The following is a 12,842-nucleotide window of genomic DNA, read 5'->3' on the forward strand; positions in this document are numbered from 1 at the left end:
TGCTTGCTCTGCGTTCTATAAATGAGTTGCACGAGAAGCTGCTACCAAAGCTACAACATTTTCTGTTTTAAAGAGAGGAAAGCTTTTATGTTACGTTACTGTATTTCACTTCTCTTGATCTGTGGCAGGGTTTTGGCTATCTGATATGCGTTTTAAAATTTAAGTATGGAAGTAGAGAGGCCTTCTTGCTTGAAATCATCAGTCAGTAGTGTGGCCACGGTCCCCATCTGTAAACAGATTTCTCCTCTCCTCCCCACTGTGATGTTGAGGTTCAGAATAGCATGAGACCTGCTGAATAACAGGAAAGACCATGTTCTGTTTTTTTGTGTAAGGAAGGGAAATGTAATTAGTGTTTAGGAAAGAGCTTAAAATATGCTGCCTGCTTGCCTGACCACAGCAGGATCTAAAATCCTGTTGATTGGCTGTAATAGTCATAAGTTCTTCCGTGGTATTGCTGCTGCTGAGAAAGGTAACTAGAATATGTCAAGTAACAAGTAAATAGGAGATAATGCTCTGCTGCTGACTTTTTTTTTTATTATTAATATTTTTTTTCTACATTGAAAAGTGGTGGGGAATATCTGGACTTGGTGGGGCAGCTCTTGCAGGTCAGGACAGAACAGAAAAGACTGTCAGGAGAAGCTTGTCTTGAGTGTTGCTGTGCCTGATGCTGCTATCCTTGGTTCAAGTGCAGAATTTTATTTATTTATTTTGGGATGACAACAAACCCTGCCATAGTTTAGTGGTTGAATAATGAAATGTGTTTTGCAGTTAGTAATGTCCTGGCCATGGAAGGCTTAGCTTACTTTGCAAATAAGTAGGTATCTGGTATTGCTTTGGGTGGCTTTGGGCTTGAAAGTGCTGACAGTGCATGATTATGGACAGGATGGGAGAAGGGAGCACGGTAGGGGTAAAAACTGAATATTATAAGGTTTAGCTTTTTGTTAAGCATATCTTATGCAATATTGCAGCTCCCATCACCTGTTGCTTCTGAGCAGTATATTGCTTCTAGTGAATTCCACAATTAGTGACCCTTCTAAGCAGTGTATGTAGAAAAAGATGTCTCCAGATACAGGTATTTGATAAGCTGTTAATGAATTTGCCCCATCAGTGGGGCTGAAAGACCACTAGTGATCCCAGGTGTCCTCAGCATCTCTTCCTTATTCCTATCTCTTACTGTAACTGCCTGCAGTGCCAGAGTCTCCACAAATTATTTATTGTGGAAATGTGACAGCCTAGCTCTATGCCTATCTCTGAGGGCCGTGGCTGGGTATGGAGCAGGTTTTAAGATCTTTTCTTAAAGTATTTCTATTATTGTTTGCAGGAACTAGGCAAAAAACAGGAGAACTTAACTGATCTCAGTGAGGATTTTGGGAAAGACTATGACTTCTCAGCCCGAGAGCCAGCAGATGCTCCAATGGACTTCGCCACCGCCCCTGGCAAGCCTCACGAACGCAGCGGTGAAGGCCCTGCTTCCTCTTACACTACGAATGGACCTTTTAGAAATGTTGGTGAGACTGGAGATTCTCTCATGGGTCAGAAGCCTTTCCCTCCCAAAATGGATGCAAGGTTATTTGGAGGCTTTAGGGACCCTGGAAATCCTTTTGCTGCTGCCTTTGGACAAAACAGGGCTTTTCACCAAGACCATTCCTCTGTTAGTGGATTAACAGCTGAAGATATTGATAAAGCCAGGCAGGCCAAAACAGGTTCAGAGCAGAAACCCTACAAACAGATGGTATGTTGGGTTTGGGTTTTGTTTGTTTGTTTTTTAAATTAAGAATTCTCAATACTATGGTTTCTATACTGGATTGTCCTTACTCATCTTCTCCTGCATTTCTCTCATTTCTTCCTCTTTGGCTATTCCCTTTTCTGGAGGCAAAAAGAGGGAAGTGTCAGTGCTCATTAACTCTGATCTCTGATATTTATTCTGTCAATAGCTTTTCAGCCTCTCCTTTCACACCTGCCCCCTCTCTCTATATCAGATATACTGATGTCAGAGGATGTTTAAAAAGCATACAAAGACTTCAGTTCTATATTAACAGCAGCTCTCCTTTCATTCACTGGACTATGAAGACTCAATGTATTGATGCATGTTACAGTAACAAAGGGTCTGTATTTCATCCCTGGTTTTGGGGTGAAATGTTGAGCAGCTGGGGACAGCTGTAGGCTACAAAGGTTTGAAGACTGACCTAAAGAGTATCTTTTCCTTGAAGGGCCCTGTTCCCTTTAGCTAGTTGTTTTGCTCTAACTGTGAAGAATGAATTGGACTTAAGCTCCTCTCAGTGGAGGCTGTGGCTTCCTGTATTGTATTTTGCAGTCCTTCTAGAGTCCTTCCCCAAACCCAATATCAGATGCTACTGTGAGTTCACTCACTCAGAATATTGCTTTGATGAAATGGTATTGCTGCTTCTGTTCCAGCTGTTGTGCGTGGGGGAATTATCTATGGTATTGCGAACCTGATAACCTTCCATGAGTTTTAATTCCTTGTGTGGAAGGGAGTTTGGGTTGGCATTGCTCTGCTTCTCCAAGTTCAAAATATAAGCACTGCTGAGGTGAAAGTAAAAATGGGGATTCTAAACATGGGTGTCAGCTCTTCTGTCTTTCCCACCCTCTTGTCCACTTCTCTGCTTGGTGTATGTTTCAGTTCAAGATCTGTCCGTTCTGCAGTGTGTTCACTTGAAAATCAACATATATATAACACACATATTCAGGAAAAGCTTTCTATAGCACAGAATTGTTCAAGTGCTTTCAAATTCGTGCTCTGAATTTGCAGGTATCTGACCATATGCCCAGTTCATTTGTGGATTTCTTTTTGTTCTGTTTTCCTTTCCCCCTGTTTCTGCTGCAGCTCAGTGAGCGGGCCCGGGAGAGGAAGGTTCCCGTCACAAGGATCGGACGGCTCGCCAACTTTGGAGGTCAGTTTGCACACCTGCAGTTGTGAAGTCACTAGGCTTGCACGTACTGATTAATGGTCGGCTATGACAGTGCTCCTGCAGAAGCATTAGTTGGTTCTGGTTTTTGTTAAGCTTGCTAATAGGGAAGTGCTTTCCCACAAACAGCTGGTTAGCTCAGAGCTTGATTTGGGCTTTTTCAGTACAATTATGGATTTTGGCCTTTAGTCAGAATGAAGTTATACCTTGAATCCTGTTTTCTGTCACTCTTATCATATCTAACTGCTACTGTGGTAGTATGGCAAAGAAAAAAGCTCCCCACTTAAATGGACCTTTCAGATGCATTCAGCAAGCTACCTGTTAACAAGAACTACAGAGTTGGCATGGGTTTCTATTTGTCTTAAGATGGCAGGCCGATATATTCCTGGAGCTTAGTTTTCATATACCTGTTCTTTCGAGGGGGGGAAAAAAATCACTCTTAAGAGTGTAGGGCAGATTATTTGGGAGCACGCATGCTCCTCTTCATGGTAATGTATGCTGGGTTGTGCTGGTTTAATAAGAGGGAGAGAATGAGGAGCAGGTTGTTCTCCAGTCTGCACAAATACCCTGGTCCTCTATATGTGATTTCACTTTGAGGAAACTCTCCCTCTAGTCCTTACAGTATGCTGTTACTGTCAAGTGAAGACAGCTGATGCAGCTGTTATTTTAAATAATTTTTTTCCCAAACTTACCCTTGCAACTTCTCTGAACAGTGGTTAAATATAAAACATATCCTTTTGGTATTGATTTTTGAGGGTGGGGAGATGATAATAGTCAAGGTTTGATTTACTTAGCCATTGCTTATAAACCATTTTCTCCCAGGAAGGATGTAAAGTCTGAGCTTGTAAGATCAAGCTAGCTGAAACCTATGTGAATTTTATTTGCAGAATGGGACTTATAATGTTAAAAAGCAATAAAATATCTTCAGTAATGTTAACAGATGGTGCTTACCTAATCTTTTATATCCAAAGCCATTGAAGGACTTAACGTGTTCCTGAGAAAAAGGGAACTATCACAGTATTGTAGGTGGAAAAGATGATCACAGGTAGTCTTATTTAGCTAATCATTAGATGAATAATCTCTCTGTTTTGTTTTTTTTTTTTGTGACTGCAGTGTTTTGAGATGATAGTAGCCTATCTAGGCTGTGAACCATCTCTCCCAAGTAATGTGTTAGGCTCTTGTGATTCTCTTCCACAAAATTTGATAGAGAAGCACATGTACAAAGTAGACATCTTTGTGTTACGGATCCCAGAAGAAAGAAAAATAGCTTGTGAAATGTAATTCAGATCAACTATTATACTAAAAAAACCCCAATTATTCTTCCTCTGTGTGTGTCTCTGTCAGAGTAATATGCACACTAGGAGGAGTTCAGGGCAGGGACTGATTCTATGCAGCACTGGAATAAACAGCAAGTGAGCTTTGTGATAACAAAGTTTTAATGCTGGTCAGATCACTTTAAGCCTGTAGTTCATTGCAGGCACTCTGGCTTCTCAGTATGCTTAGTATTCCTTAAAGGGAAGCAGGATTCATGATCTGCTTTTTGGAGTGTCTTTAAAACTCACTTGACTTCTTTGTTTTTAAGCTCTAGTAGCTTACAGGTCTCCATTCTAATCGAGCCTTGATTTTTTTATGGAAACTGTCACAGCACTTTTAGCTGTCATCTTCTGAATTTAACTGTGGCTGCTTGCTGACAGCTGGTGGATGTGAAGTGGCAGATGACCAAATTTTCTGTGAACTTTGAGTTCCAGTGCTGTTGCTGTACGCTCCAGCTCTTGGCACCCAAGGCTGCTGCAGGAGGAAAGGCTGACTCGTGCTTCAAGGGGAAATAGATGACTAACTACCTGTCTTCTCCTAACCTCAGGTTAAAAAAACCAAAACAACCCCCCTCACCAAACCAAAACCATGACAGGAGAGTAAGAAAGAAAGAGATTATTTATAAGCAGCATCCCCAGTCATAGCTGTGTGTGTCATGTATTTTTTTTCATCTTGCCCTTCTCCAGTTGTCTGTTTTATATGATTGAAATTTCTGGCAAGACAGAGCTCTTGCTTTCCAATTGCTCTTGGGGGAGACACTGTGTTGCAAAACTGGTGTTCAGATTCTCCTGCAATCTCTTGTTAGCATTCACTGCTTATCTTTCCCTCTGAATTTTTCCTTGCGACAGCAAGGAGAAATAGTACTGCCGGTACACGGGATAACAAACAACAGATGTGGCCTATAGGTAGGGTTTTTTCCAGTTTAAGAAATCCCTTGGTAATACTTTGGTAGGCTGGGTAATGCTTGAAGAAGGTTTCTGAGGGTGTGGTGAGGCTGAAGTAGCATGGGCAGCCCCACATGGGAAGGACTATCTGTAAGGAACACCTCTTAATGGTCAGATCTTGATCCAGACTGATACAAGCTTTTAAACAGTCTCTAGAACTGCATGGAAAGAGGGACTCTGTTGATAGTGAGGAGCAGCTCCTGCTTGGTCTTTGCTCCAAGTTTAGAGTGTTTTTCCCGACCTGCCCGTGGCCTTGAGAGAGCCAGTGCAATTGTGAAACCCCATCAGCTAATTCTAGTGTAGCTTTTCCTGACTGGCTCTTACCTGATGAGAAATGTTCTTTTCAAATCGCATCTTTGTGAAGCATTTTAAGTGCTTAAACCAGGAAGCATTAGCTGATGGCAAGAGCCGTAGCATACCACTCACTTTTACCCATTTTTAATTCCTCTGAAGTTGTTGGTGAGTTTTGGCTTATGGTTGACTGTTTTCCTCTTAGATTGTGAGCTGGGGAAGGTTGTACTTGTGTGCCTCTTCTAGCTACTCACTATCAGTCCTTTCTGGGTATTAATCTCAGGAGTGATGCAAGAGGTAACGTGTACAATTTTTAAAAGTATCTGCAAGCTGAAGAGTGAGGCTGATTAAGGGAGTCTTATGAGGGTATAGGAGGCAGTTTCCAATGGAGATGAGAATTGATTTTACTTTCCTAAGATCCAACCCAACTTAATGTTTTTTTTGTTGGTTTTTTTTTTTTTTTTTTAGAGAAGCCAAGATAAGCTTGAAGTAAACTGAATGTTTCAAAGCTCAGTAGTAGATGAGTTGGAAGTTCCTTGTGCCTGGACAGTGTGTTCTCTCATGCTTTTTCTTTTCTCTTGCCTTTTCAACAGAAGTTAGAAACAAGGTGTAGGATGATTTAATGAGTCTCCAATTATATTACTGGTTTTTGGGAGCACCTGCTGCTGCTGAGGGATGATAGTTAACAGCTGGAAGGAGCCCTTTTGCAGGGGATGTGACTGTTAACCTGTGGAATAGTAGTGACCCAGCTCTGTCCTTGCTTCCTAGGACATTCAAATGATCAGAATTAAATAGAGGATGGCAGGGATGGGGGTGTGATTATTTCCTGCTCTACCAGCTGCCTCTTCGCATTGCTTTGAAAATAATTGAGGGCAGGAGGCTGCTCCGTATCTGTGAGGGAGTGTAGCTTAGATGAAGTAAGCTTTTTGTGCGCAGTTTTGTTTTTTGTGTGCTTTGGGGTGCCGTCTTCATTTGAAGACCTCAGGAAATCATTGTGGGAAATATAATAGTGGAGGTGAATTCTTCCTCTACCACCTCCACACCAGTCAAACTAACATTTGACTCTGTCTTTCCTTGGTGGGATAAACCCCACTTTTTTCTTTGTTTCCATATTAGAACATCATCATTTTAGATTTGGACAAGATGGAAAGATGTTGAATAGGTCAAAAAGAGGGTTCATGTAACTATTCCTGGGGTTCAGATAGCCGAATTCCCATGCTATTAGCATGAGCCTGTTCACACTTGAATCATTCCTCCTCCTGTCTTTGCATGGGTTTTTTGTCCCCCCGCCATGTTATAGGGAATGTTGATCTCTTGGCTGTGGTGTTCAGGCACTCTGATGGGTGATGGACAAATTAGTAACAGGAGGCAGAAATACTTGGACTGCAGAGTTTGCCTGGCTTCTCACCTCTTCTGGGATCAAAGAACATTTTGCTGGAAAGATTGAAGATCATTTTCTCTAAAGCTTGCATGTAATACTGAGCTAATGTTTCTCTGTAATCAGCACAAGATCCTTTACTGAATTTCTTTGTCCTTTATATGTATTTTTGTATGCTTCTTGTGGCCGCTGGAGTGACTGCTGGTAGCTGTATTTATAGTACTAAATATCATCCTTGATTTTTCTTTGTTTATTTTATTTTTTCTTCTGAGGATTGGAATTGGTAAAACAGATTTTTCTGCAGTTTTTTGTTCCATGCTTGTTTTGTAGCCCGATGGGTCATCAGTTCCACCCACACATTTCTTGATCTTTTCTTTATTTCCATTCTCCCTTCCTTGCATCATTTGACTTTTCTAAGCAGTTTGTCTCCCTTAATCATATTCCTGGTTTATAAGTTTATTATTTTAATGACATAATAAGATCTTTTTGCAATAAAGAAAATTCGGGAAGCTTGCAGTGAAGTTTAGCTCTAATGTGATTGAAGCAATTTGGAAAGAAAAAAAAAGTGAGCCTCTTATTAAAGTATACACAGGACTGACAGCTACAGGATTCAGATTGTCACGAGAGTAACAAGTGAGTGTGGCTTTCTTCTGGTGAGCGTTTAATGCTTAGAAAACTAGTGGAAATCGATGCACAACTATCTGCAGCTTGCCATGTGTTCTGGGTGGTGCTTGTGGTGTTTGACATGACCAAAGCCAGGGCCCAGGCCGCTCCAAGGGAGAGTCTCGCCCACCCCTGCGCTTGGCAGGCTGAGCAGGATGATAACAGCCCATTCAGTCTCCGGTTTGTTTTGTTGTGTCAGTTGCTGAGCAAGAGGATTCTTCCTGAACAAAACTGATTCCAGATCAGCTCTCAATGGGCTTGGTTTGAAGTGTAACGGGTGCTGGAGGTGCCTGGAAAATGTCTGAAGAGGCACTCTGCTGGTATAAAACCAAGTGGCATTTTGCAGGCCTGAAATAATCTGTCTGCGTGAAGTGCAAAATGCAGGAGTGTGACTTTCTAGAGGTGCTCGGGGATGTTATTTTCCAAGGTGCTGAACTGTGGCTGTTCAGTGGTGCTGAAAATTGTCCCAAAACGATTAATCTTGGAGGAGATACTCATGTTGCAGAGAAGGAAAATGAAGGACATCAGGAGTGACTTGTGCAAGGTCAGTAGACTAGCGGCCCAGAGGAGGAGAGTGCTTTTTTACAGCCCTGTGGTTTCTTTGGAGGGATAACTCGTTCCTGGTAACAGGTGAATGGCTGGCACCATGTGGTGGGTTGACCTTGGCTGGCAGTTAAGCCCCATGCTCACTTGTTTCCTCCTACAGCAGTATGGAATGGGAAGAGCAAAAGTGAGAAAACTTGGGAGTTGAGATCAAGACAGTTTAATTGGTGAAGGAAAGCTCCATGTGCAAGTAAAGCATCAAAAGGAATTCATTCACTACTCCCTGTTGGCAGGCAGATGTCCAGCCACTTGTTGGAAAGCCTCAGCATCTGTAGCAGTTACTTGGGAAGGCAAACACCATAACCCCAAATGTCCCCCCTTCATCCTCCTTTCTCCGAGCTTCTACTGCAGAGCATGGTGTTGTACGGTATGGATATCCCTTTGATGGATTTGGATTGGCTGTCCTGGCTGTGTTCCCTCCCAGCCTCTTGCCCACCCCCAGCCCTACTCATTGTGGGGGCGGAGTGGGAAAAAGAAAAAGCCTTGATGCTGTGCAAACGCTGTCCAGCAATGGCTAAAACATTGGTGTGTTATCAACGCTTGTAGTCACAAATCCAACACAGCATGATACAGGCTGCTATGAAGAAAAATAACTCCTATCTCAGCCAGACCCACTACACAGCATTATTTGTGTTCAAATAAAACGTGCCTAGACCATGGCCTTTCAGATGGGTGGGTGTGCAAATAGGCCTGGAAAACAAATCTGAGGGGCATTCCAGGAAAGGAGTGGTGAGGCTCTGAGCCCTCTTGTCTAGTACTTCCCTTCTGAACCCTAGAGTGTTAGTCTGGTTTGTAAGATGTGAAAAGGTGAAGTTTTCCACGCTGTTTTTTTGCTGTGTGTGCTCCAAACACCACAGTGAATGAAATTCAGGTTGGTAAAGGAGAAGGTAAGACATTCTTGAGGTTCAGGGTCAGAGTGATACCTAGCACTGGGGTTAGTGGATGGACTTAGAGCCATGAGGAATTTAGCCTGTTATTTAATTATCCAATTTCACAGTTTTCTGATAATAACTTGGTAAGAACAAAGGAATAACATGAGCAACTGAGACTTCTGAAAAGTGTCAGCTTTTTCTAAGCCCTGGACATTCAGGGAAAGGGCCAAGTTTTGGCATTCCTTTCAGAAACAAAACTTTGAATTGTCACCTGTTTCTTGGTGACAGAAGATTACATATACAACTGACTGCATTTTTTCAGGCTTAATTGCTAAGAAGCAGCAGACACCTAGAACACGTATGGTCCTGTGCGGTCCCAAGAGTATTATATACCCTCCTGCTACCACATTTAGAGCAGGGCTGCATATGCCCTGAGATGTTTCCGGGTAGTTACTGAACGTTTGATGTAGGAATGCTGCGTTGCACTTACATAAAATGCCCTGAGCTAAATACCCTGCTACACACTGTGATTTGTGTGAAGATGATTGAAGCCTTTGTTTAAAATCCAGATCTTTAAACCTTAGCAGGGGTTTAAGAATGAACTTGGTTTTGCCTGGCTTTAGTTTACTTGAAGCCATTGTTGACTGATGATTGGAGTTAATTTTCTAGCAGATTGGACAGAGTGGAGCAGTGAGCAAATTCTAAGAAGAACTATTGTAACAGAAGTCTTTTTCTAGTGTAGCCTACAATATGGTTTAGTTCAGATGCTCAGCTGTGTATGGCCATGAGAGAAGAGGTAAGACACACTTGTTTGGAGTCTGATCTTGCCTACACTGATGTAAAACACAAGCTGTTCAGATAATGGGGTTTTTTTAGGTAGTAAGTCTCAGTAGTGAATGTAGAGCCTTTAGAAGAAGATGCAATGTATTTAATTTGGAACCAATTACTGCCAGACCAGTTCAGTCTACCTTTGATAATGACTAAGGTGATTTCTGATGGGGAGCATTGCTTTGGAGGTGGTGAAAGTGGGATCAAGGCCAATTTAAGTGCTTCGTGAGTGGTATTCAGTCTAAAAAATGACATTTGTTGATGAAATATCTGTCTTCATTGGCTTCCTGTCTGACTCTCAGTACTTTCTGTTCCAAGTTACTGTCTCGCCTGTGGGATCTGTTTGGAGATGACTGTGTATCAGCATTTTCATAGGTATTGTTTATGCTTTGTTTGAAGAGTCTCTTTGCTTCTTTCCTGTGGAGTCTAGGGATATCTTTCTTGTTTTGTTCAGCTAATAAAATCTCTGGATTTCTGGTGCAAAAGACTTGCTCAGTGGTCACGTGTGGCTTGGCACTATTGGAGGGTCTGCACAAATTAGCTAGTAACAGTAGACTTCTTTAGGCTTAAATTTGGCATTTCAGTGCTGCAGCTCCATAGGAAAGCTTGCAGAAAATGCAGAAAACTTACCAAAAAAAAACCCCCCAAAAAACCAACCCTCCAAAAATTATTTCAGGGTTTTTTAATGCAAGTATTATAATGTTAAAATCATGGCATCCTGTGAAAGTTATGTTTTTTCTGAATGTAGATTTCTGTATTATGCTGTACTTGGGAAACTGTCCCGTAGCGCCTCGAGGGTTTGGGGTGCTTGGAAAACATGCACACCCAGTACTGCAAGCAGCGTGGGAATAAGGCGTGGTGGGATGCACTATGGCTGAGGAGATGTGAAGGAGCATCAGTGGTTCTGGTTGCTCGTGTCATTTATTATCTAGAAAAATAAATATTTTGAAATTGGGAAGGCAGTGAGACCTTTGGTATTATGGATTACTGCATGATTAGATCAGTGTCTCATTTAATCTTCAGAGGCTTTTGTCAGGTTAGTGGAGACAGATAACACTTCTTTTGTAGTCGTAGCTTAACCTGTGGCTGAGAGACAACACTCTAGAATTCACTGCTTGCAAGGGTGATAGCGCATGTGGAGTGCTGGTGTTTGGTCTCATGGTCTTACCATTGCTATGCAGGGTTACTCCCCAGCGCAGCTCCTTGGAATTACAGGTTACAACACTGCTTGCATAAGGTGGGCCTTGGGAAAAAACATGTTTCTGTTTGTCATAGTCAATAAGCAAATGGAAGTCAGACAGCTCATGGGCACAAATAAACCTGAGTGCTTAGAGTAGGGTCACAGAGCCTTAAGCTCTACTGGCAGTGGCTTCATCTAAATACAGTTTTGCTTCTCCCTACTGTGGTGGCATGGTAGGGGGTGAGGAGGATCCTGTTCTTCCCTGAGAATTGTACTTTGAGAACCATGTTTGTGAGTTGTTTTTTTTTTCTTCTCTTTTTCTGAACTCCCCAGTTTGAGTCTACAGCAGGACCTCAGCCAGAGCACAGAGCTCTGAGTAGCCTTGTTGACATGCTTTAAAAAAGCCGGACATCCCAGGCTGGCCTAGCCTATGATGCCTGGCTGGTATGCTGGGTTGAAGAAGTGCAGGAGAAAAATGTTCAGCATCAAACTTGAAGATGACTCCATTGCAAAAGCCAGGATGTTCTAATAAAGCTGTTTTGCTGTTGTGCACTCGACCACATGGCTTAATTTTAATTACAAAAAATGCCTCTGCTTTTTTCATTCTGACCTGGGTCTTTTTCTTCTTATTTTAAAGGACTAGCTGTTGGTCTTGGCATTGGGGCATTGGCAGAAGTTGCAAAGAAGAGCCTTAGATCTGAGGAACGCAATGGTAAGCCCTTTCTACACCCTCATTCTTTCTTTTTTCCTCCTCTTTTTTTTAATTTTTCCTTTTTTTTCCCCCTAGACACAGTTCACCTGCATTTGTAAGATTTTATTCTTTTGAAAGCTGGGACAGCAAGGCAGTCAGAGTAACAGGGGAACGTGGGTAGTTCTACTACTTTTAACATAATCCTTCTCCACCTCTAGACTCTTCTCCTAGCTAAGTACACCACAGCCTCACTACATAGCCAGAGGTCAGAGGTATATGCGAGAGGATGAGTTTATGCCAGCGTTTGTACAGTTTACTTTCCCACAGCCACCCCCGAGTTTGAATACTATCCCTTGCCCATTCTTGGATTGTCTTGGCCTAACAATTTTTTTTTTAAGCTGCAGAGTGAAACCATGTAGTTCTACCTGTACAGAATCTTCAGATGAACCTGTATGTCTGAAAACTTTGTTTTTGGTTGCAGTCTGTTTGAAATTTAAGGATGCCCTTACCTAGGAGGAACATGGAGGATGGCTGCTCTCTTTTTAAGAGAGACAAAACACTTCACGTACATGTTAAATGACAATTACCTACTTCAGTATCTATATTTTGCCACCTTCTAAAGGATTCTCATAACAGGTCAAAAGGCTGTGCCATGCAAATTGACCCGATCCTGTCTTCTTCCCAGCTTGTTTGAAGTTGGAGGTAAAATGTTCCTAAGTTGTACCTGGCCATGTCAGGGTGGCTTTCTTCTAAGCTTACGTGTTGGTAAAATATGGTGGCACCAAATGGTTGTGTGTGAGTGAATGGTTTAAGGCGTACAAAGTAAATGGTGCTCTTTCCTAGAAAACATGAGATTATTCTGAAGCTTATGGCTCCATTCACTTGTTTCTAATCAAGGAAAAGCTTTGGGATACTGCAGAATGTGAAGTTCTTTAAGTTATTGCAGGCTGTTTGGTCTTCAGCTGGTGTCTCTGGTTTGGCTAATATGTTTGTGTGTTTAGATTATTTCCAGTGCCTGGAGGGAACTGATGAAAGGGTTAAGTGCTTGCAGCTAGAAGTAAAAATGAAGTCAAATTGTTCCTGGTTCAGAAGCATTGCTTTGAGATAATGACAACTGCTGGGTCCTTGTAATTTTAGTCTGTGGCCAGTAG

At 42.1% G+C, this 12,842-nt stretch overlaps 1 protein-coding gene across 2 annotated transcripts in view; it reads left to right on the forward strand.

The window, feature by feature from the left end:
- The window catches only part of COQ8A (coenzyme Q8A), a 47,701-nt gene that overhangs the window by 13,834 nt on the left and 21,025 nt on the right, over positions 1–12,842 (forward strand). For both annotated transcript variants that reach the window (XM_075749404.1, XM_075749405.1), the window contains exons 3-5: positions 1,322–1,732; positions 2,846–2,912; positions 11,638–11,712. In XM_075749404.1, the coding sequence (XP_075605519.1) occupies positions 1,322–1,732; positions 2,846–2,912; positions 11,638–11,712 (553 nt within the window). The remainder of the gene's footprint in view (positions 1–1,321; positions 1,733–2,845; positions 2,913–11,637; positions 11,713–12,842) is intronic.

This window comes from Balearica regulorum, chromosome 3 (genome assembly GCF_011004875.1).
Source record: "Balearica regulorum gibbericeps isolate bBalReg1 chromosome 3, bBalReg1.pri, whole genome shotgun sequence".
NCBI lineage: Eukaryota > Metazoa > Chordata > Aves > Gruiformes > Gruidae > Balearica > Balearica regulorum.